Below are 25,750 nucleotides of genomic sequence, written 5' to 3'. Positions count from 1 at the left end.
GCACGTTAGATGGATTGGCCCCTTAGAGTCCCAGGATATGTAGGTTAGGGGGATTAGTGGAGTAAAATGTGTGGGGTTACAGAGATAAGGCGGAAGAGAGGACCTGGGTAAGATACTTTGTGAAAGAGTGGGTGCAGACCAAATAGGCCAAATAGCCCCTTCTGCACTGTCAGGATTCTATGATTCTAGTTTCTTTTGAGTGCCAATAAAGAAAATTGCATGTAAGTAGGGCATAGCTGGGACACCGGAGAGTTTTTAAAAATTTGTTCATGGGATGTGGGTGTCACTGGCTGGGCCAACATTTATTGCCCATCCGTGAGGGCATTTAAGAGTTAACCACATTGCTGTGGATCTGGAGTCACATGTAGGCCTGACCAGGTAAGGATGGCAGATTTCCTTCCCTAAAAGACATTGGTGAACCAGATGGGTTTTTCTGACAATTGGCTTAATAGCCATCATTAGATTCTTAATTTCAGATTTTTATTAAATTCAAATTTCACCATCCGCCGCGGTGGGATTTGAACCCGGGTCCCCAGAACATTACCCTGGACCTCTGGGTTACTAGTCAAGCGACAATACCACCATGTCACTGCATCCCTGGGCATGGGAGGAGACCTGAGACACTGAAGAAAGGCAATATACTCGCCCAATAAAACAAAGCTCTGTGTCTTGGTTTCGATTTCCCCAACCGACTGATGGATCGTTGGATCCAATTAACAATGAACAGCTTTGTCTCCTCAATACAACCCAGATCGCCACTATCCTGTAATGCCACGCTCAATATAGCCACACCTTTGGAATTGGTCTGGATAGTTAAGGTTAGTTGAAAATGCAAATCATTAAAAGTAAGCCATTATATGTACGTTGAAGTCTTGTTGCCATTGCAACAACCTGTCAATTTTCTTAACCATTCAGGTTCTTCGGACAATAGACGAATCACTTCCACGTTTCCAACAAAATCTATGATTAAAAACTGCAAAATTGATAGTGTGAATGGATTTAGGAATGGCATCAATTGTAGAATGAAGCTGTTCTGACATCGATTAGTATCAATGTATAGGGTTTCAAAAGTAGAATATTCTTGGCTGTACCGTGGGCAGAGCTGCCAAAAAGAACTCCCCAAACTGGTAACTCTTCCAGCATTTCAATAACGTGATACAGCGCGGGTTCAATTCCCGTACGATATGAGGTTATCCATGAAGCCTGCTCAACCTTGCCCTTCACTTGAGGTGTGGTCATCCTCAGGTTAAATCACCCCGAGTCAGCTCACCCCCCTCCCCGCTTGAAGGAGAGAGCAGCCTATGGTCATACGGATCTGTGGCGACTTTGAATCTCTCATGTGAAGGTCTCAGCTTGATGTGCGAATGGTGATGGGGTGGGGGAGAGACAGGATGGTGTGAGGAAATGTCATGGGGATATCACCGGATTACTGTCCCACAAGGTGAGCCAGTAAATCCCGCTCACCTGCAACTTGCGCCCATTTCCGAGGTTGGATGAAAAAAGTGATGGTAGCCTGAGTCTCATTCATCAGCCCTTTGTAACTGTGCAGGCTGGATCAGAGGGGTGCCGTTCAATAACTTTTTTAAAAACAGTAGTAAAATGTTCAAACAATTCATACGTATTTATCCACATGTATGTGTTTCTTTAAAGTACCCTTGGGGACATAAGGATATGATATGTACTATTTTCTCAATTAAAATACAGTAAAACACAAAGCTCCTTTAAGTCTTGGAGAACTGAAATTTACAAGTCTGGCAACGCTCATAACAACTTGATGAGCAGTTTATAATATTTCATTCTTATTATTCCATTTCACTTGGACCAGAATTCTTTCCAGCGAGCAGGCGTCACCCAGTGTAAATCTCAGTCCCATTTCTCAAGCTGAGCTGACACTGCTGTACCAGGGGTTGACTCCTCCATAAAGAATTATCAGTCACGTTGCTTCTATTTTTTTTTAAACAACATTTAAGGAGGGAACGAAAAGAGAAAAAAAACTGGCGAAGCAAAAACCTCGAGTAAAAAGCTACGGGTAAATACACAATACAGTGGCCTCTGCAGCTTGATAAATAGTTCCTGAGATTCCTTTATTTTTCGCCTGACTCTCGCTTTGGAGTCACTAGGTTCCTATTACCATTCAGTTTTGCTCCTTCCCAACTGTCCATCAGACAGCCCCATGGAAAGTCCAACGGACTCCCAAGTAGGGGAATATTATTATTTCAATATTCCAGCGGACGAGTTGCCAAAAAGGATAGCAAAGGCTCACCCGGCTTCATCACCAATTAAGTCAACACTCAGCATATTGCGAACAGGAAATTAGATTTGAAGTGACTTAACTTTCTGCAGCAAGTCTGCCATGAATCTGAGGTGCAAGTGCAGCAACCCCACGCTGCTCAATGTATTTGAATGGGGAGACACTCAAAGGGGTGCAATTTTCACAAACTCAACAGTGGCGTATCTCCGACATTGAGTTTGGATTTGTGTGTCTAATCGCCCTTGCCTGAAGTTGCTATAGCATTGACGCATAAATAACAGCAAGTGCAACAGAGGTGGCACGGTAGCACCGTGGTTAGCACTGCTGCTTTACAGCTCCAGGGACCTGGGTTCGATTCCCGGCTCTGGTCACTGTCTGTGCGGAGTTTGCACATTCTCCCCGTGTCTGCGTGGGTTTCCGGTTTCCTCCCACAGTCCAAAGATGTGCAGGTTAGGTTGATTGGCCAAGGCAAATTGCCCCTTAGTGTCCTGGGATGCGTAGATTAGAGGGATTAGCGGGTAAATATGAGGGTTAGAGGGATTAGCAGGTAAATATGTAGGGATATGGGGATAGAGCCTGGGTGGGATTGTTGTTGGTGCAGACTCGATGGTCCGAATGGCCTCTTTCTGCACTGTAGGGGTTCTATGGTTCTACTATTGTACACATTCAACTACAGATCTATGGTTCTATTAGCCTTGCCTTTGCTTTAACCCATACTTGAACCCATCTGGTTCACTAATGTCCTTCAGGGAGGGAAATCTGCTGTTCTTACCTGGTCTGGCATACATGTGACTCCAGAGCCACAGCAATGTGGTTGACTCTCAGTTGCCCTCTGAACAAGAGCATCTAGGGATGGGCAATAAATGTTGTGATGTGGAGATGCTGGCGTTGGACTGGGGTGGGCACAGTAAGAAGTCTCACAACACCAGGTTAAAGTCCAACAGGTTTATTTGGTAGCACAAGCCACAAGCTTTCGGAGCACCTGATGAAGGGGCAGCGTTCCGAAAGCTTGTGGCTTGTGCTACCAAATAAACCTGTTGGACTTTAACCTGGAGTTGTAATAACTGTTGGCCAGCCAGCAACACCCATGTCCCAAGAATGAAAAATAATGAAAAACAGCAATATTTTTGTGCCGTTAAAAGTTCAGCCTTTTCTAAATTCAGATGGTTAGTGTGGCAAGGGTTTGGTCAGCGGGAGTTTGAGGCTTGTAAGATTAATTGATAACACATAACTGTTTGCAGATATACAAAGTATAGTCCCAGAATGTAAGCTAACTACATGCTTACTGCTACACACGTCTCTGCAAATTCTACTGACACCAGTCCCTTGTCATGTACCCCTTTAAATCACACTACAGGCAATACTGGTCTACAGTCCCACATTAACCCTTGCTATGCTGAACATCATTTTGCTACTGTTAAAAGGTGGCAAGTTGCCATTACATTGTTTGCATAAATGTATGAATAAATTAGGTGCAAAAAAAACCCAGAACAATTTTACCTGTATTTAATTGGCTCTAGATTTAGATGCATGCTCGAATCCCAGGGACTGTGCATGACTCCTACATTCTGAATCACTCTCAGATCCTTGACTATTTTTCGGGTCCACAGAGGCTGCAGGGTTAGCTCCATGGGGACAAGCACTATGCACTGAGGAGGTGCCTAATGATGCCAGTGTGAAGGCCACAGAGTGCAACTGAGACAAGATATCATGAGGCTCACATTGCAACTCACATTTTGGTGGAGCAGAAATCGGGATGCTGAAGATGAGGTTCAGGTGCCTGGGCCGGCCTGGTGGAGCCCTGCAATCCAAGCCATGCATCATTATCACCTACTGCGCCCTGGACAATCTAGCGCTGCAACGGGGGAAAAACTCCCTGAGGAGATGGAGGAGGGCACCTTTCCTCCCCTGGAGGACATCAAAGGGAATGAAGCTCAGGGGGCCCTCGACAGAGAGAATGTAGGCCATGAGGCAATGGTGATGTCGAGACAGATGAGCTTGGTACCCACTCATTGCCATTAGATTCATGGGGGATGATGAAGACATCTAGAGAGGACATCCCATTATCTTCACATTGTCTCTGTAAGCATTGCTCTCTCATCTAACTAATGACCGAGTGCCGGCACCTTGGGACATCCCTGCCTCCGTATGCTGCAGCTCTGAGAGAGTGATGTGCTCACCTTGTGGATCCCGAGGCTACTCTAGAATTAAGTTCCATCGAGATTTATGTCTCTGCGCTGGTGGAGAGTATGGATGAGCTCTGTGATGGTTCTTCGATATCGGGGTCCGTGAATCCCTCCTCCGTGCTGGTGTCGGGTCTGGAGTTGAGGGCCTGGCCAAGGGCTCCCTGGAGACATGACTCACAGCATTGTTGTCTGATGGGTGATGTAGTGCTTGGCTTATTGCCACTGACCTCACTGACAGTACAGGAGCGGTCGATAACCTCTCCAGCCAGTTAGATGGCTCTGTCCTCAAAGTCCGTGAGGACCTTGCGTTCTGGCAACACTCCAGCCATCTGGGATCTCTCTCTTGTTATATGCTAGCTTTTCCTGCATGAAGACAGTGGAGAGAGTGTAAGCAGGACGCATGCCAGGGCAGATGATAAGGATAAGGTTGCATGGCATGTGTGGATGGTGGGTGGGACCAATGAGGTGATAAGTACAGGACTTGCAGGGGAGATTAAGATGTGTGCGGGAGAGCGAGTGGTGGTGTCCCTTGAGCTGGCATTGAGTGAGATCCCTGTAGATGTCCAGCGGATGCGAGAGTGTGTGTGTGATGAGAAAAGTGACTGATCCTGGAGAATGGAGGAAATCATTCATCCTCTTGAGGCACTGGACAGCTGTCCTTTTCTGCAGGGCATTGGCACTCATGACCACTGCCTCTATCTCCCATGCTGGGTGACCTTGCTGGCTGGCTTCATCCTGTATCTGGGTACAGCACATCACATCGAGGCTCTGCAGCATCCAAGAGTATCTCCGGGGAGGCCACCAAAAACGTGAGGGCAGATTCCTTGTCGGTCATCACTTCTCAGAGATATACAGGGTGTGGCTGGTGAGCGACGCCCTGATGATGGCAGTACAGAGGTGGTGGAGAGGGTGGCTGAATGAGGGGCCATCCCATCAGCGAAACAGTGTGGAACCCTTGGATGAAAATTTTGGAGACCACCTTTCCCGCCCGTCATCGGCCTTTGCCAATTTCTGGGAAAATCTCACCCAATGAGTTTAGAAGGTGCTCAGGGGTATCTGCCTCCATACTGGTAATGACTGGCAATCCTTGGCGCCACCACTTGGCAGGTGATCATTTCAGAAACATCAGAAGAAAGCAATGGGAAATGATAGGTTTGCGTCATTTGGTAAATAGTTTAGTTGTATTTTTGTTTTTGCTTTGTACATGCTCCCAACTATTTGCAGGACTGCAAGACAGCAGCAAGGAGAAGTCCACCATTGCCTTTTCAGGGCACGTAGATACAAGTAGTGCCACACATGTTGCCAAGCCCAACATAGAACCATAGAACCATAGAAAATTACAGCTCAGAAACAGGCCTTTTGGCCCTTCTTGTCAATGCCGAACACTTAATACTTACCATTTAAAGAGGCTGAACGCCATGCCTGGGGAAATGGTTCTATACCCCACTGTGCAAAGATCACTGAAAGTTGACAATCAATGCAGAGAAATGTCACTAAAGCTAATCTTTCAAGTACAAATCAAAATGTCATTATGGACATCACTGATTAGACAGCATTTGAGCTTTTGCACCCAGTTTGGTTCCCCTCACATGGTGAGTGCTGCAGTGCAATTGGAAATAGTGCAGTGGGAGGTATAAGAATGCTTCCTAGCTTAAAGAACCTTAGTCACCCGGTCTTAAGGAGCTGAGTCCTTTTACTCGAGAGCAGCGTAAGACTTGCGAGGCGACCTTGATGGAGGTAGGTGAAATAACGATAGACCACGTACCGGCCCTTGACTTTGTCTTCAGGATGCTGATGTTATTCTGAGAGCGTTGGACGTGAATGATCTGTGGAAATCAAACCATCAGCACCACAGGATAGCAATAACACTGAGATGACAGGCAGAGCTGGTGGTGCACAAGGAACCTCTCTTATGCTATTTAAACTAAATTACACAGAACTTTGAATCGAGGATTAGAAAGTGATGACAGGACTGCGCTAGATTGACGGCACTTAATGGAAGTCAGGGCACAGCTGTTTCCTGAATTCCAATCCCAAAGGTCTATATAAATCTCAACTATCTTAAAAAACATGCCTGATATTTAATATAACATAGTATTAACATGCTTGTTTTAAGCAGATTGTCTATTTGTATCAGGGTTGATTGAAGACTATTCTTGATTCCGCAGTAGAATATAGACAAATCATTGTCGGTGCTGAATCAAAGTTTTATATGCTTTGGATGAAACTTTTATTACATTTTTTTCCCACTGTTCGGTCTTAGCGGGGTTCATTTTGTGCTATTGCGGGAGAGATTGAAGCTGAACATACTAACACACATCATGAAAAGTACTTGTGAAAGATAGTCACCGTATTGTTAGTTTTGGATTCCTTCGAAAACGGGCCTGACTAAGTGCTAGGCTTCCAATGCACTGGAGCCAACTGAAGATTGTTCCTGCTACAATGGGACTAATGGGTGCAGAGATGGATGTGACATGGTCTTCAGGTAGATTGCTGAACTGAATCAGAATGCTGTAACCCCCACAGAGAACATCAAATGATATTTTCTCACAGTACGTTAAATAAAGGGGAGGCGGTTAGCTCAGTTAGCTGGATGACTGGTTTATGATGCAGAATGATACCAACAGTGTGGGTTCAATTCCCGTATGTGCCCTGCCTTCCCGACCTTGCCCCTCGCCTGAGGTGTGGCGATCCTCAGGTTAAAATGAGAATTCAAAGGGAAGAGCAGACTATGGCGACTTTACCTTTGGGACGGCATGGTGGCACAGTGGTTAGCACTGCTGCCTCACAGCGCCAGTGTCCCAGGTTCAATTCCGGCCTTGGGTCACTGTCTGTGTGGACTTTGGACATTCTCCCCGTGTCTGCGTGGGTTTTCTCTGGGTGCTCTGGTTTCCTCCCACAGTTCAAAGATGTGTGGGTTAGGTGGACTGGCCATGCTAAATTGACCCTAGTGTCAATTTACCCTAGGGTAAATGCAGGGGGTTACGGGAGTAGGGCCTGGGTGGGATCGTGGTCAGTACAGACTTGATGGGCTGAATGGCCTCCTTCTGTACTGTAGGAATTCTTTGATTCTATTCTATGATTCTATGAAAGCATGATGCCTTAAGATTCTGGTTGACAAACCTGCATTAGTGTGAATACTTTATTTAAAATTCATTTAAAAGGATGTGGGTGTCGCTGGCTGGGCCCAGCATTTATTGCCCATCCCTAACTGCCCCCCATTTCAGAGGGAACTTGAGAGCCAGTCACATTACTGATAGGGAGGGACACTCAAAGCTTTCTGGAGTACCGTCAATTCATCTGGACTTTTTCTGGATATTTATTCCCCTGAAAAGCCAGTGAACTTGTGAAGGACTAAACCATAGATGGTTCCCTGGACATCTTGTGGTTTGACTTCTGAGACTTACAGAAAGATTGTTGGTCAAATTCCTGCCTGTGATGGCATGAAGAGGGAGCTGCCGGCAAATGAAAACCAGTGAAGGGTCACCGACCTGCTTCCAGGTAAGCACAGGAGAGCGAGTTTTGGAAGGGCCTTGGGGAGGGAAGATGCCGTGGGGTATTGTACTGAGAGATATTTGGGGCAAGGGCAGGATCTGTCTCTGTTACTGAGGTCTGCAGGAGCTCCCCTGCTCTATTCAATGCCACAGAGGGAAGCATCGAGCTACTGACATGATAGAGCCCTAATTGGCATAAATTTAAGAGATTCCTACCCTGCTTTCGGAGGGCAGCAAATCTTCCTGCAAACTCTATAAGTTCTGGCTGTGACCATCAGAAATGACTGGGATCCGAGTAGACAAATAGCCTACATTCACTTCTCATCCACCTGGTGTCCTCTGGAAAGTCAGGGTTAAAATAAATCCCATTAGGTAGGGAAAGAAACAAATTTAATGTTATGACTAACTAGTCATGCTAGATTCTGAGAAATTTATGAAAGGACAGCCAGATAAATTGCACTACACGATCAAGGTTGAACAAGCCCATTATGCCAGTGATAACCACAGATTGGAGGATAAACAAACGTTCTGAAGGTGAGAGGTGGGAGGCAGAGAGACGTGCAACAGATAAAACCTGAGGTTCTGCCTAACGAAAGCTCAACTGCTTAAGATCATCCCCTGAGATTTAGGCATGTTTCTGAGGGAAGGGTCATTAGAAACTTGGCTCAAGGCCAGGGCCAGAGCAACTGCATCTTGGTCGGTATTAAAGAAGCTGCAAAGCAGCTGAAATGATCAGGGAAGATGAATCGAATGGAATGGAATGGATTAGCTGTGGCCATCTAGACTGCACAAGAGCAAACTGGATGAATCAAGTGGCCACTTTAACACTGAAATTGCAACACAAAACCAAGCCATTCAGCCCAACGAGTCCAATGGGCACACTTATGTCACCAGTACCTGGGTGGCAATAGCGGATCACCCTTTATGGAACCCACCTGATTTCGATCCTATTGCTTCTACACAATGAAACTCAACTGGATTCTATAAGGGCCAGGTGATCTACTCTGCCAGATTACCTTCCAGGCAGTGCAGATGGAAATCCTTTCCCCAAATTGGCACATATCCTCTTCTTAAAAGTAATGTATTCACCCTGTTCTTTTATCCTGTAACTGCTTACCTAACCAAGTTATTTTCAAAGCTGCAATCAATGCTATTCTAAATGCACCATCTTCCTAGTTGGCTTTACTTGCAGGGTATGTACACATAGATTTCTTCAGATACATTAAGATTTTAAACGTATGTAAAGGGTTCCTTTATAAATTGAGCCACAAATGATTATAATTGTACCTCTCGCAGACCAGAATAGTTGATAGTATAATATGGGATTGTTCATTGGCTAAGTAGGTAAGAGGCAAGGAGAATGACTAAAATTGCAGCGGGATAAATTTTGTACTTTTATAGCTGATGCTCAGTTTGGTTTCATCAGGGTCACTCATCTCCTGACCTCATTACGGCCTTGATTCAAACATGGACAAAACAGCTGAACTCCAGATGGGGGGTGAGAGTGACATCAAGGCCACAACTGACTGAATGTGGCATCAAAGAGCCCAAGCAAAACTGGAGTCAAGGAGAAAAGCTTAGCGTGAGAACATTCACCAATGATTGCACAATACTCAGCACCTTGCACAACTCCTCAGATAATGAAGTGGTCTCTGTCCATACACAGCAAGATCTGGCCAATATTCGAGGCTTGGGCTGATATGTGGCATGAATGTTACATACCACTCATGCCAGGCAATGACCATCTCCAACAAGACAGAGTCTAGCCTTCACGCTGTGACATTCAATTACAATACCATTGTGGAAGTTCTCACTATCAACACCCTGGGGTTACCATTGACCAGAAGCTCGCCTGGACGAGCCATATACTCTGGCTGCATGGGCAGGTCAGAGACTGGGAATTTTATGGCAAGTAAATCACCTGTTGACTCCCCAAAGCCCATCCACCATCTATAAGGCACAAGTCAGCAATGTGATGGAATACTTTCCAATTGCGTGAATAAGCACTGCTTCAGAAACTCTCAAGAAGCATCCAAGACAAAGCAGCCCACTTGATTGGCACTCCTTCCACCACCTTAAATATTAACTTCTTCCACTGCTGATGTACAGTGGCAGCAATATGTACCATCTACAAGATGCACTGCGGCACTTCACCAAGGCTTCTTTGATAACACCATCCAAACCCACAGCCTCTGCCACCTAGGAGGACATAAGCAGCAGATCTATGGGAACCCTATCACCTAGAAGATTCCCTCCAAGTCACACCATCTGAACTTGGAACTATATCGCCATTCCTTCACTGTGGCTGGGTCAAAATCCTGGAACTCACTTCTGAACATGTGGGTATATCTACACTACAGGGACCGCAATGATTCACGAAGACAGCTCAACATCTCCTTCTCGGGGTCAAGGGGAACAGTAGTTAGCACTGTTGCCTCGCAGAGCCAGGGATCCGGGTTCAATTCCAGCCTTGGGTGACTGTCTGTGTGGAATTTGGATGTTCTCCCCGTGTCTGCGTGGGTTTCCTCTGGGTGCCCCGGTTTTTTCCCACACTCCAAAGATGTGCAAGTAAGGTGGATTGACCATGCTAAATTGCCCCTTATGTTCACCCGGCACTAAGGATGCTCCAGTAGCAAGCAATAAAATAACTAACTTCACAAAGTAAATCAAAGTTAAGGTTGAAGGAAGAAACTTCATTACACCACCACTTGGGTCACACTCTGGGCCACAACTGCTCCCCACAATCCCTAACTGCTTTCTATTTATACCAGGTCAGCTGACCACCACGCCACTTTGCCACTGGTTACATTGTCTGCTGGTCAGCTTGTCAATGATCCTCACACCATGTTATCATTGGTTACTTTAAAACACCTTAGTGTCCAAAGATGTGTACGTTAGCTGGATTAGCCATGGTAAATGCACAGGGTTATGGCGATGGGGATTGGCAGTGTTAGATCGGGATAAGATGCTCTTTCAGAGAACTGTGCAGACTCGATTAGCTGAATGGCCTCCTTCTGCACTGTAGGGATTCTATGGATTCTATTTAGAGATGGGCAATAAATGCTGGCCTAGCTAGCGACATCTCCATCCCACGAAATAAAGTGAAATAAAGATGGGTTTCTGAATAGTAATCTTACAGCTGTTCTGCTACTATCAATCTTTACAGGGACAGTTTTCTTAGTCAAAACAGAATATATTTACTGTAAAACACAATGCAGAACTTCTTCAGCTTCCGTTTACATAAAGAGCCCAAGGAATATACAACCAAAAATATGGAGACGAAAGAGTGATCTATAACACAAAGCTTTCCTAATGAAGTTTTCTTTCTCAGAATAGAGGTGTATAGATCTTTCTTTTCATCAGCTTATGTTAAGATGACTATGGATTGTGTTTTCACTTTTCACTTTTCCCATTATTTTTAGTTACATCGAATAATGGATATCCTCAGCAGGAGTGCTATAGACCTCTTTGACTCTGGCTCCATAGGCAACTAATCTCTCAATCCAGGACTCAATATGATTCAGAATGATGCCAGTTAATTTTAAGATAATCCTTGGTAGAATGCGGAGGATTTGAATTTCCATCCATTGAATAGAGTATGATGTTTCACTGAGACCAAGGGAGGAGAAATGAAATGAAAGGAAACTTCAATAAAAAGAGCAAGTCCACAAGCTTAGCCAATAATAACGGCATCATCAAAGAATGAGAAGTGACCTTATTGATTCTGAGGGGGGGCTTAACAGCAGAGATGCTGAGAGGATGTTTCCCCTTGTAATGGAAAGTAGAACAAGGAAGCACAGTTTAAAAAGATATGGGGTGCAAATTTACAGGCTGTTCACGCCACACTCCCGCTGCACCGAGGTTGGAGAACTTGGCGGCCAACCAAACCTGTGTTCACTGCAGCGGGATGCGAAAGTCCCACCGGCGTGAACAGTGGCAAGATTCCAGCTATGGACTCCCATTTAAGATCGAGGTGAAGAGGAATTTCTTCTCGTTGGGATTCCTTCCACAGGGAGCAGTGGAGACAGGATCATTGAAGATATTGAAGGCTGAGTTGGACAGAGTGTTGATCCACAAGGGAGGCTGGGATTATGGAGGGCAGGCAAGAAAGTATAGTTAAGCCCAAATTAGATCAGCCATGATCTTATTGAATGGTTGAAACAGGCTTGAGGGGCTGAATGGCCTTCTCTGGCCTTCTCTTTCTCATAATGTTTCATTCTTGTGTACATTTCAGGAAGGTGTCAGGTTGCATCCTCATCTCAAATGATGTTCAGGGTGTTACAACTTGTTCATCAGTATTTGTTTATGAATATGAAAATCATCCATGGCTTCTACTCCCATTTTCTATCTAGTTGCCTCAACTCTGTGAATATTTGCTTGAAATTTCTCCCTTGAAAGAAGATGGCTAACAATTGTTCGGAAATAGAGATAGCTTAAGTAATTTATATTTGCATTGTGTGTGTTAGAAATAGTATATCATTTACACAAGCATATTTTGTGTGCTAAGGATTAATAACTTCAGTTTGATTCAGTTTTAGTTTCACTTCAAACTTTGCCTGCATTGTAATAATGTTTGCAACCCTTAAAGCAAACACAGGCTATAAAAACAACTGAGCTGTTGCTTAGTAACCAGAAGACCACACCAGGCCCTCAAGAGCAGGTAGAGTCAGGTTAGAACTACATAACTCAGATGCAAGAAGCATTCCAGAGGCACAGCCAAAACAGGCAAGACAATAGAAAGGGACAGAAAGCAAGCCATAGAACTGAAGGAACGGAAAGTCCTAGAAACCAGGGAATTCCATGAAGTTAAAGGGACAAAGAACAGAAACATTATTAAAGAGTTCTGTTCAGTGAAGTCAAGAGCAGAGAGAAAAGTTCCACTTTTACTCTAACTTCCTAACAATGACATAAAAGAAGCATAAGGCAGTGATGGGTACTCATCTCCACATTACTCCAGCAGTGACTGCACATGGAATCTGAGCATAACAACACAAGAGAGGCTATTTGGCCCCTTGTGCTGGCTCTGAACAAACTCTCCATCGTGTCACATCCCTCTGATCTTTCCACAAATCCGTCCAATTTCTCACTTTAAAAAATATATTATCCGTTTTGTTTTTCAAAGCCCTTACTTTTCCAACTCTGTTTCCAGTGTGGTACGCCAAACAATGTTGGAAATAAAAATTCTCCCAATCTCTTCCCTCATTCTTTGACAACGACATGAAGTTGGTTACCAACTCGCCACAAAATGTAAACAGTTTGTATTTATTTACCTTATTAAAAGTCCTCATAACTTTGAACACCTCTGTTCAATCAAGTCTTAGTTTTCTCTGCTGTAGCCAAAAGAACTAGCTTCTCTGCACTTCTAATTAAATCTGCAAATCACTGAAATTGTCTACTAAATTTCTTTTGTCTCCTGGCTATGACATAATTCTTGAAACACTATATTCTAACTGTAACTAATGAATTATATAGGCTTAGCGTTACATTTTTGCCTCGGTCTTGATGTCTCATTTCATAAAACCTGGGATCCCAGATTTTTCTATCTCATAAATAACTTCTCTACCCACTAAAGCACTAGTTTGACGAAATGCCAAATTTCCTCTACTCCTTCTTTTATGCTTTGCCATTTCACGAGTGTTTTTCTCTCATTTGTTTTCCCAAAATGTTTTCTTCACGTTAAATTTAACTTGATATATTTCTGTCCAAATTTCTAAGAGTTCGATATCATGGGAAAGGTTTAGAGGGATATGGGTCAAATGCAGGCAAATGGCACTGGTTCAGGTTAGGAATTCTGGTCAGCATGGACAAGTTGGGCTGAAGGGCCTGCTTCCATGCCGTATATCTCTATGACTCCATGTGGAAGCTGTTTACTGTACTCTCCACAGTAAATGGAGCATTGGGGGACAAGGGTAGAGTTTTAATTCTCACGCACAGGTAGAGTAGGGTTGGGTGCAGAGGTAGAAATGTTGAGATTCTGGAATTTGACTCCCAAGCTGCCTCCAAACCATCCACTTCCAGCTTGAATGGAGGAGAAGATGATTAATCTGATCTCAGGAGGCAGGTCATTCATTAAGATCTTTTAAGGAGACTTCAGGTCTCCATTTTCACCTTTAACACATATAGCCTGCCATTCAATGAAGGTAAAAGGGAACATTTTGTTCCCTTTAGTTTCTCTTTGCTGTCTGCGGTCTGTTGTAGAATTGTGTTGTCCCTTTAAATCACACCCCTCCCCCGCACACCCCACCCACGCATGTACACTTCACAGAGCAAAGATTGGTTGTATGTGGCCTGTTTGTTCCCAGTGCACTAAGTTCTGGATTGCTAAGGAGCTGTGCACCTTAAAGGGATCAATAACTGAATTTGTAAGTCTTTATAGCACTGCTTGTGGGTCAGGAGGAAAGGATTTTCATCCATGCCAAACAGCCTAACCTCCAAGCAATCGGACCCCGCCCATCCCCACCTCCTCCACCACTGTGATTGGCCGACTCCTCTCCCACAATGATTGCCGGTTTCTTGTTTAAACAAAAAATCGCCTTGCCTCACAACCCATTCAGCGACTCCCCTACCACAGTCTTCCTGACCATGAGTAAGTATCAAACCCAATGCATAACAACCTACCCTAACATCAGTACTTTATCATTGAAAAAACTGCCTTGTTCTTGGCCAATTCCACATCATACATCAGTATTTCACCTATGACAAATTACTTTGGAGTGCAGCAACACCTCTTATGCAGGCAGGATGGTAAGCATTCTTCCCATAACAAGAACCACAAAACAGCAATAAAATAAACTCTCCACTTTATTATTGGTTGAGAAAGGAATGCAGTTCAGGGTAAAGGCAAAATACTGTGAATGCTGGAATCTGAAACAAAAACAGAAAATGCTGAAGAAACTCAGCAGGTCTGACAGCAACTGTGGAGAGAACATAGAGCCAACATTTCAAGTCAGGGTGACCCTTTATCAGAGTACAACTTCCAGTTCCCTGGCTCAAACCGCCTCCTCCACACCCTGGATGTCCAATCCCTCTACACCTCCATTCTGCACCAGGTTGGCCTCAAAGCTCTTCAGAGCTCTGACAAAGGATCTTCCTGACTCGAAACGTTGGCTCTCTTCTCTCTCCACAGATGCTGTCAGACCTGCTGAGTTTCCCCAACATTTTCTGTATTTGTACGTAGTCGTGGGAGAACTCCAGACTCTTTTTGAAATAATGCCATACGATTTAGGGATCAATAGTTCGACAGGTTTTACTTCCTGTCTGAAGAAGTGAAACTCCATGGATGCACTTTCCCCAATTCTTTGCAAAATACATCAATGGCTTTTCAGGAAATCACAGCGAAGCTTACATCTAGTCACTCCCCACCTGTCGCCCAACCATTACATTAAGATTGGAAAATAAATTGCTGGGATTCACTGGGGTTATCACATCTACCACCACCTGATCACTTCCAACCCAAATGAAACACGGCCCCACTAAAGCCTAATGATGCCCAATCTTGTGAAAGAGGAGTTGGCAGATACTTGGATCAACCTATGTATTTGTTAAATGGCATCTTTTGATATTAATTAAACTGCTTGGCTTTAGTATGTGAATAACCTGGACAAAATCCAAAACATTTTTTGTGTGTGTGTGTGTGTGTGTGTGTGTGTGTGTGTGTGTGTGTGTGTGTGTGTGTGAGTGTGTCTGTGTGTGTGTCTGTGTGTGTGTGTAGTTGACTGTTATTTCTGGTGCATGCAGTTCACTAGTTGCTGAATGTAGCTGCTTACTTTTGACTTTATGTGAGTAGAAAAAGCTATTTCACAAACTAGCGCCAAAAGAAATGAACTAACTCCACAATACTGGCACGTCGAACGTCTCAAGTCTGGCGTTCTGCTGCTTTCCTGCTAAAGCACAATATACATCCAGTGACCTATTAATAAGGGCCTCTCATCATAACAAACCTTCTTACTGGCCCCATTATAGTTCAGTAACTGAGCTAAGTGTTTTCCATGAAGAACCCTGACAAAAGCAATTTTGTTGCTGCATCCCATAAATTTGTAAGAAGGAGTTTTGACCCTACACATAACAGCGGAAAGAATGCATTTGATATCTTCAAGGAGTTAGCAGACAGAGTGAAATCTCAACCGTTCAGAACTCCCCCGTTGACCCTTCAACTTACTGCTGCTCTCGCCAAGCCCCACACCCCATCTCACAAAAGCACTGACAGAAATCGATATTGCTGTGCAGTTAGCATTTACAAAAATCATGTTTTTATTTTGATTAATATTAAGTTAAAAAAGTGGGATTTTTTTGGTGAGAAATACCTTGTGACAACAACTCATGGGCGGCACGGTGACACAATGGTTAGCCTTGCTGCCTCACAGTGCCGAAGACCTAGTTTTAATTCTGTTTTATGTGGAGTTTGCACGTTCTCCCCGTGTCTGCATGGGTTTTTTCCGGATGCTCCGGTTTCCTCCCACAGTCCAAAGACGTGCAAGCTAGATGGATTGGCCATGCTAAATTGCCCCACACTGTCCCGAGATGGGTAGGCTAGATAGATTACCAATGCTAAAAGGTGTGGGGTTACAGGGATAGGGCAGGGCAGGGCAGAGGGCCTGGGCAAGTTGGTGCAGACTTGATGGGCCAAATGGCCTCTTCTGCACCGTAGGAATTCTATGATTCTAACTGTTGTGTTTTGAGACAGGGAATATAGAATCATAAAATCCCTACAGAGTAGAAGGAGGACATTCGGCCCATCAAGTCTACACCAACAACAATCCCACCCAGGCCCTATCCCCATAACCCCACATATTTACCCTGCTAATCCCCCTGACACTAAGGGGCAATTTAGCATGGCCAATCAATCTTATCCGCACATCCTTTGGACTGTGCGAGGAAACCGGAGCACCTGGAGGAAACCCATGCAGACACTGGGAGACTGAGCAAATTCCACCAGACAGTCCGCAAAGTCCAGAATTAAACCCAGGTTCCTAGCGCTATGAGGCCCTCACACTGTTACTCTGAATCCACACTGCCACTAACACCCCTCCAGCTCATTCAAAACGGATCAAATATTTCACCGTTCCATTTTGAAGTAAGGAACGGCAATTATTGTCCATCCCTCTTTGACCTGAGTCGACCACGTAATGTCACATCAGATAAATCAGACGAGGTAGGCAAGGCAGATACGTTTTCCCTGAAAAACGTTAGTGAATGAGATAGGTTTTAAGACAATCTGATGGAATTCAGAGTCAGTTTCTAATGCAAGACCAAAAATAACCAGATTGTTGAATTCATTTTCACAATTTGCGATGGTCAAATTCAAACGCAGGACTAGAGACTTTCAGGTCCCACTGTGCCAGAATCTGAGGCGAGAGGGAGCTAAAGACCACTCGTCACCCTGTAGGTAACTTCCATCTATCCCTGACCCTATACAGTCGTGGCCTTATAGTTGGACAGAAGTGTTATCTCTTACTTACCTTGCACTGTTGCCTGCTACTCCTATCAAACTGGAAGGACTCTGATTGTTCCTCTGGCTTTGAGTGCCCAATAGCCATCCTGAATTGGATGGAGTGGTGCCTATTTCCAGGCCAATTAACAGGGCATCCCAGACCTGGAAACCGTCCTGACCTCTGTTTCCTGCCCCCAGTGCAAAACTCTTGCCCACGACCTTGGGCATGCTAGTCCAGTGCTATAACCATTACTTTGCTGGGGATATAGAAAATGATAAGGCAGCTGAGGGCCTGCAAACTGGTTTCAATGAAGTGCTTAAATGGCAAGAGAAATTGTATATAGACTAACTCGAGTTGGGAAGATTGCAGCAGGAGATAGACTCTGTGCCACCATTTAATATGATCATGGTTGATTTATATCTTCAGTCTTTTATTACAAATTCCTTTACTACCATTTTGAAAACATAAATCTATCAACATTGTTTGAAATTTTCAATTGACGCAGCCACATCAGTTATTTAGGGAAGAGAATTCCACATTTCCACCACCTTTTCTGTAAAAAAGAGAATTATAGAATGAAAGAATCTCTACAGTGCCAAAGGAGGCCATTTGGCCCATCGAGCCCGCACCAACAACAATCGCACCCAAGCCCTATCCCCATAACCCCATCTATTTACCCTGTGAATCCCCCTGACCCTAAGGGGCAATTTAGCATGGCCAATCAACCTAACCCACACATTTGTTGGAGGAAACTGGAGTACACGGAGGAAACCCATGCTGACATGAGGAGAACGTGCAAACTCCACATAGACAGTCACTCAAGCCAGTGATTGAACCCGGATCCCTGGCACTGTGAAGCAGCAGTGCTAACCACTGTGCCACTTCCAACTTCACAGAATCACAGAATACTACAGTGCAGAAGAGACCCTTCAGCCCATCGAGTCTGCACTGACGCATGAAAGGCCCTGACCTGCCCACCTAATCCCACTTGCCAGCACCTGGCCCATAGCCTTGAATGTTATGGCGTGCCAAGTACTCATCCAGGTACTTTTTAAAGGATGTGAGGCATCCCACCTCCACCACCCTCCCAGGCAGCGCATTCCAGACTGTCACCATCCTCTGGGCAAAAAGGTTTTTCCTCAAATCCTCCCAACCCTCACTTTTAACTCGTGTCCCCTTGTAACTGACCCTTGAACTAGCTCCCTATCTATCCTGTCCATGGCCCTCATAATTTTGAACACCTCAATCAGGTCGCCCCTCAGTCCTCTCTGCTCCAGAGAAAACATCATCATCCTGAATGATCCAGTCCTAATTTTAAGGTTGTGCTCCCCGCCCTCCACCCCCGCTCCCCCCCCCCCCCCCCCCCCCATTGTTATGGATTCCCCCACCACCCGTTCAAAGCAACCCAGGAGAGAAGAAAACAGTAAAAAGGGGCAAATAAGAATACAGACCTGAATTGGATTAGCCTTTTTGGAAAATTCATTACTGAGAGCAGGAATATTTTCATCAAGTTATCAGAGATCAATGCATGGAATGAACTTACCTACGAAGTGTGGAAGTTAAAAACAAACTGGATTCACTGAAGAAACAGTTGGCTGCTGTGCTCAGATGTTGTAAGTTTGTTTTGGATAGAAAAGCGAAGATAGACCAACTGCCCTTCCTCTTGTAAGTTTACAGCTCTTGAACAATCACATAAATCCTTATAAAATGTTGGATTGTGATTAACGTGGAGCTAAAACACGCTGTAGTGATGACATGAGGAGCATCTGGGAAATAATTACCATTGTACCTCCACTGGAATCTTTACACAAAGCGAGCAGACTTTTCTTCATCCCAAGGCATTGTGAATTTTTTCAAACTAGTTCATTTCAGATTTTTTTTGCTGTAAGGTGTCAGGCCGGAATTTTCCAGTCTTGCACACCCCGTTTCCGCTGCCAGCGAGAACGGCGAATCTGGCGCTCAGCCAAATCTCCATTCACTGCAGAAAATCCCCCAGCCGTGCGGGCATTTCTTTTGTTCCAAGCGATATTTTTGAATTAAAAAAGAATATTTGTATACATCATAAACTTCACAACAACTTACAGATGGAGCACGATCAGCAGGGAAAAGCACCGCAGAAGCGCTTCACAGAGATACAATCAAAAAAAATGGATGCCAAGGCATATAAGGAAATGTAATGAGCTGTAACCAAAAGCTTGATCAAAGGTCTAGGCCTTAAGGAAGAGAGGGTAAGGGGAAGGGATTTAGGATAGGAATTCCAGAGCAGTTATCTGTGGATTGTGGTGGGCGCTCTTTGGTAGTGGGAAAAGGAGCAGGAATAGGACAGAGTAGTTTTGTAAAGTCTTACCTGAGCAGCTTGAATTGGTGGGTGAAGTCCATAATCAGTTGATCCATATTATCTGCAGAAAGCTTGACAGCTCCAGCTTATGTTCTTGCATTAGATGCAAACTATATTGGACACAGGGTGAAGTGTTCTCTCCACTCTCCAATCTCAGGACAGCTGAGAATTCTTGAGAATATTCCCAAATACACCAGTTTGGAACAGCAACAGGAGAAGGACATTCAGTCCTTTGGGTTGTCCCACCATTCAATTAGATAACAAGTGAGCTGTACCTCATCTCTATTGATCATACTACCAATGGTATTCTATGTTACTTACGCTTTAGTACATATTTATTCTGAAATACTTGTGCATTTTTTATGTATCTATATGTTTCCCTTGACACTGGCATTCTTTCACATACTGTGAAGTGCTCTATTTCATGAGACGGAGAAATAAAGCTTCATTTTGTCCCTAAAAGGTTTCAACTTGGATAGTTCGCTTTAATTAGAAAAAGTACGTCCCTTCTGGTAACACTGACCATACGGTAGAGCGATATTGGATTACTTCAATCCACGAGCATTGTTGGAATCCAGGCAAGCAAAGGCCAATGTGAGTCAAAATTAGGAGAGTTGTAAAACCAGAATTTCATCTGATTTCTTCAATTCCCCACTAGGTAAGTGAGACTAAAATTACTCCAACAATTCTTCATTGTAGAATTGTGAGACTGGCACGCGTCTTATATGTCTTTGATGTATGGCTGAAGGTTAACTATAAGCCTTCATGCTTGCTAACTCCAGAGTGGTCTGGCTAGTGTGAATCACAAGCATCAGAACAACCCATTGCAATGTTCTGTCAGACTATGATTATCTGTGGCTTTCCACAGATGTCCATGGGGTTCCTGAAGACCATCTCTATTCTTGAATCAATCCTGAAGCATAAATGGCTGTGATGTAAGAATGGGATTAGGCTATCTGTTAAAACTCTTTCAGAGACAATTGTTTACTTTTCTCCCACCTACCGTTTGAGCAAGGCTTCCTCTGCACCGTGCAACTTCTGTTCTCTTTGGTCGGGGGACATGTCATGTCTTCTGATGAAGACCCTTGGATCAACTGTCTGGTCCTTGTTTCTAAACCCCGTTTGAAACCACATGTCTTCCCTCGCTTGGTACACGGGCCCCAGAGGCTCCATTCACCAAATTCACATTGTGCTGTGAGAAATTAAAAAACAAATGTTAATGCCCATCTATGGAAAATTATCCCAAAAAACGGTCTAAGTATAAAATTACAGATAGAGTTTGATTTTATGGGGCAGCACGGTGGCACAGTGGTTAGCACTGCTGCCTCACAGTGCCAGGGACCTGGGTTCTATCCCAGCCTTGGGTGACTGTCTGTTTGGAGTTTGCACGTTCTTCCCGTATCTGTGTGGGTTTCTTCTTAGGTGCCCCAGTTTCCTCACGCAGTCCAAATATGTATAGGTTAGGTGGGTTGGCCATGCTAAATTGCCACTTAGTGTCCCAAGATATATATAGGTTAGGGGGAATTAATGGGGTAAAATACGTGGCATGATGGGGATAGGACCTGAGTAAGAGTCAATGTAGACTTGATGGGCTGAATGGCCTCCTGTAGGGATTCTATGATTCTATGGTTCGCCCTCGCCAGCTAAAATGTTGATGGAAAGTCCTCCTACCATATTAATGACTACCCCGCAGCAGGTTAACACTGGGAGTTGCGTTAATTGTTTTCAAGGTGAGACTCTCATCCCTAACCTTGGGTGGAAGTCATGTCTTAGAGAGTTGCCAGCCAGTCAGATAACTGACAGCTCTGTAGTCACAGCAGTGACAGGCAGGAGCGATGGCCACCTCTGGGACTACAGGCAGTCCTGATGAGAAGCTAAGGCCGGGGTATCACCAGGGCCAGGCTGCCATGCCCCCAAGGAAAGGACTGAGGAGTGTAGGTAGCCGGACGGAAGAGGCATGGAGAAAGGGTAAAGGTGGAATTATTACCCTGAGAGATATGCTTTTGACAGACACGGTGGGGGGGGCTATAAAAGAGGTTCCCCCTCTCCCACTATCTTGCAAGTAGCCCATACGGCTAAAGCTGATGGGTTTGCTGCATGGTGTGAGCCTCCCCTCTCTAACTCCCCAAATAAAACCTCCGACAGGGCGAGGTGGATGAATCAGCAGTAGACAGACCACTGAATTTTACCAGCCCCACCGCCTTCAAAACTGTCAGCAAAGGAGCATAAAATCCATACAGACTGCTCCACTAAAGACAAATTCTGAAAGATATGGAAATCAATTCATGTTTAATGAATCTGTAATGATAACAAAGAAATTTATGTGATGCTGAATCTTTAATTAAAAACAATTTGTTTCATTCAGTGGTTTAGTGATGATTTAATTGTATTTGCAGTTTTGTGCTACAGAGTCACGCTTATTGGGAACTGGGTTGCCTGCTCAAGAGAGAGGAACTGCGACCAGCTGGACTCAAAGCCAAGTTGTAGGTGAGCAGTGCCTCAGCAGAATTCATGAATGAATCCTTCTTGGCGCCCAGAGCAGAATAAACAGACAGGGATTGGGAATGGAGAAAAGTTTATTGGTGAGGACCGAGCATGTGTGAATATTAATTTCAACAACATGGAACAGCTCGCAGAGCAACTATGATTCAAAAACTGAATTTAATTTAACACTTCTTAAATTTTCACCAGCTTCACCAGGAGTTCCAACTCAGGGCAAAGGTAAGGAAGTTGGAGAGATGAACCTCTTCCCAAGAAACTTGAATAAAATTGAAATGAATATTATTGTAGGCAACAGGTTTCTTTCAATTGTGAAGGAAATCTGCCGTCCTTACCTGGTCTGGCCTACACGTGACTCCAGAGCCACAGCAATGTGGTTGACTCTTAACTGCTCTCTGAAATGGCCGCGCGAGTCACTCGGTTCAAGGGCAATTAAGGATGGGCAACAAATGATGGCCCAGCCAGCAGCACTCACATCCCATTGAAGAATTCTTTTAAAGTGTCAAAGCAAGTAACTAGTTCACAATAAGTTGTGGGATTTTGTGATTCATTTAGAGGGAAAATTATTGTTCGGTTTTAGAATTTCTTCCATTACTTTCGTAACGTAACTTTTTTTTAACCAATTTAAATGCAGGTCAATCGACTTGAAGGAGATCAATAATGAGTATGGGAATAATGTTTTGCATTTTTAGCTCCCAATCTTGGGTTCAGACATTCTAAGGCAAGGTATGGCTCCCAGCTAACTGCTCTGACTTATCCCAGTTTGTGTGGAGCAATCCCGATTGTGACATTGCCATTTCCCAGGCCAACGTTCCTGGGGATTACTTACTTTAAGCACCAGGTAGAGCAAAATTGTAAACTTGTTATTTGGCATTTGTAGCTGAAGGAATAGAATGTAAAGGTAAGGAAGTATTGTCGCAACTATACAAGGCATTGGTGAGACCACATCTGGAGTATTGTGCACAGTTTTGGTCCCCTTATTTGAGGAAAGATGTAGTGGCATTGGAGGCAGTTCAGAGGGGGTTCACTAGATTGATTCCAGAGGTGAGGGGTTTGTCGCATGAAGAGAGATTGAACAGTTTAGGCCTATACTCTCTGGAATTTAGAAGAATGAGGGGAGATCAAATTGAGGTATATAAGATGATAAAAGGTATGGATAAAGTAGACATGGAGCAGATGCTTCCTTTTGTGGGGCATTCGAGGACGAGAGGTCATAATCTTAGGATAAGGGGTAGCAAATTTAAAACAGAGTTGAGGAGGAACTACTTCTCCCAAAGGGTTGTGAATCTGTGGAATTCGCTCCCCAAGGTGTGGTGGATGCTGGGACAGTGAGTAAGTTTAAGGAGGAGTTCAACAGATTTGTAATTGGTAATGGGTTGAAGGCAGAAAAATGAGGATGAGGAGGATATCAGCCATGATCGAATGGCGGAGCAGGCTCAATGGAGTGAATGGTCTAATTCTGCTCCTAAACCTTCTGAAGTGATGAATAAAGTCTACCAGACCCCTACTCCCTCCAGCTCCCCCGGGCCATGCTAAGCGCGCATTCCAGCTCCCGGGGTCACTGTAAGTGAAAAGCATCAAAATCAGGGTAATTTTGTGTTTGGTATTTTCACCCCAAGGTGATGGGATGAAACTGGCTGGAAAAATAATTTGGTTCCTGGGGTGGATTCCAAATCTGATTCCCCTCTTGACATCTTGTCCCAATATCTCTGTGGAAACTTAAACAAAGTTTTTGTGAACAGGTCAAGTTGGATTCGTACTCACCAGCATGGCTACACTCCATGGTGCCATTTGTGGCTGCAAAGCCCTCTGGACAGCTGTCATAACATTTCCCTCGATGCAGGTACAGTCCCTCTTTACATTTCGTACAAAAGTTTCTGCTGAAACAGGCCTCACAGTTCTCAATTCTGCATTCTGGAAGAATAATGGCAAGAATGTCCTTAACTGAAAGTGGAGCAACTTCACATTTTTCAAGCACTTGAAGGATATAATGCAGACCAAACAAACAACACACACTGACTTGATACTCTGTGGCTGTAATCTCAGGCACAATCTTATTTCTTTGACACAAGATAAACAAGTTGCATGAAAAAGCCTGTCTCATTTTACCATTTGACAGCTTCTTTCATTTGTAACTTTCCAAGTAATGTTTGCGCTCCTTCTAGAGACAAAAGCTACAAAAGAAGAACCTGTTCCTAATTTCTAAACCGGAAGAAGGCATGGGGGAATGGGTCAAGCGTAGAAAATTTCTTAATTTGTGGAATTTGTTGATCTGGCGTTAGCCAGTGAAGCATTCATTGCAGCCTATGTGGGATATGTGGTTGAAGTTAAAAAGATTGTTACAAATTTTGGGACTGTCTTGATTATTCTCTTGATTAGTGTGATTGGTCTCGCTTGTATATCTATCTCCCTTACAATCACAAGTTTGTTTTAACTACCCAATATCTATGCATAGGAGGGGTGAGAAAGAGTAAGGTGTTCTTTAATGCACCAGATTCCATTATCATCCAAATTGTGCTCTTCTCGAAATCTTCCAGATCACAGAAGTGGTGAATTCTCCAGTGAGACATGATCAATATAAAATTAAGAAACTTATTTTTACAGCACGCATGGGATTCAGCCAAAAATTAAGGCAGAGTTTTCTGAACTTGGAAAGCTTTCGGCCTTCGGGACCATTTGGGATACCAATCCCCTTCGCAGTAGCAATGCACATTCTGGTTAAGTCACGGTGGCACAGTGGCTAGCACTGCTGCCTCACAGCGCCAGGGACCTGGGTTCGATTCCCAGCTTGGGTCACTGTGCGGAGTTTGCACGCTCTCCCCGTGTCTCCGTGGGATTCCACCAGGTGCCCTGGTTTCCTCCCACAGTCCGAAAGACAGTTTGATTAGGTGCGCTGGTCATGCTAAATTCTTCCTCAGTGTACCCCAACAGGCACCTGAGTGTGGCGACTAGGGTTAAATTGTCCCTTAGTGTCCCGGGATGTGTAGGTTAGAGGGATTAGTGGGGTAAATGTGCGGGGTTGTGAGGTTAGGGCCTGGAGTGGGATTGTTGTTGGTGCAGACTTGATGGACTGAATGGCCTCCTTCTGCACTGTAGGGATTCTATGATTCTATGATTCCATATAGCCAGTTCATCCGTGGGACACCCCAAAGCACATACTCCACAGCCAGTGGATTGCACAGTCACATTGCACACAGCAAGGTCTTGCAATGAGATAAATGATCAGTTGATTTCTTTTGGAATAAATGTCAGCCAGGACACTGGGAAAACTCACCTACTCTTTGTCTAATAATGGCACAAAATCATTTAAACCACTGAACATGCAGTCAAGGCATTGCACCCATCTAAAAGGCACTGTCCTTGACAATATGACACTCTGTAAGCATTAAACTAAACACATCAGTTTTAGCTATGTGCTCAAGTCCTAGAGTGGGCCTTGAATCCCGTTTGGGGGGGGGGGGGGGGGGGGGATCTGCCAGGGTGGGGAGTGGGGTCTGCCTTCTGGGGAGGTTCTGCTGGGGTGTGCGGGGGTCCGTCACTGGTGGGGGTGG

At 44.5% G+C, this 25,750-nt stretch overlaps 1 protein-coding gene across 2 annotated transcripts in view; it reads right to left on the bottom strand.

Moving 5' to 3' along the window:
• Nucleotides 1-25,750, bottom strand: part of LOC144509233 (R-spondin-1-like) — a 385,657-nt gene that overhangs the window by 62,996 nt on the left and 296,911 nt on the right. For both annotated transcript variants that reach the window (XM_078237788.1, XM_078237786.1), the window contains 2 exons: nucleotides 23,964-24,113; nucleotides 20,704-20,892 (listed from right to left, as the gene is read on the bottom strand). In XM_078237788.1, coding sequence (XP_078093914.1) covers nucleotides 20,704-20,892; nucleotides 23,964-24,113 — 339 coding nt within the window. The remainder of the gene's footprint in view (nucleotides 1-20,703; nucleotides 20,893-23,963; nucleotides 24,114-25,750) is intronic.

This window comes from Mustelus asterias, chromosome 21 (assembly GCF_964213995.1).
Source record: "Mustelus asterias chromosome 21, sMusAst1.hap1.1, whole genome shotgun sequence".
Classification (NCBI taxonomy): Eukaryota; Metazoa; Chordata; class Chondrichthyes; order Carcharhiniformes; family Triakidae; genus Mustelus; species Mustelus asterias.
Note: the sequence above shows the minus strand (reverse complement) of the source record. Positions and strands in the feature narration are given on the sequence as shown.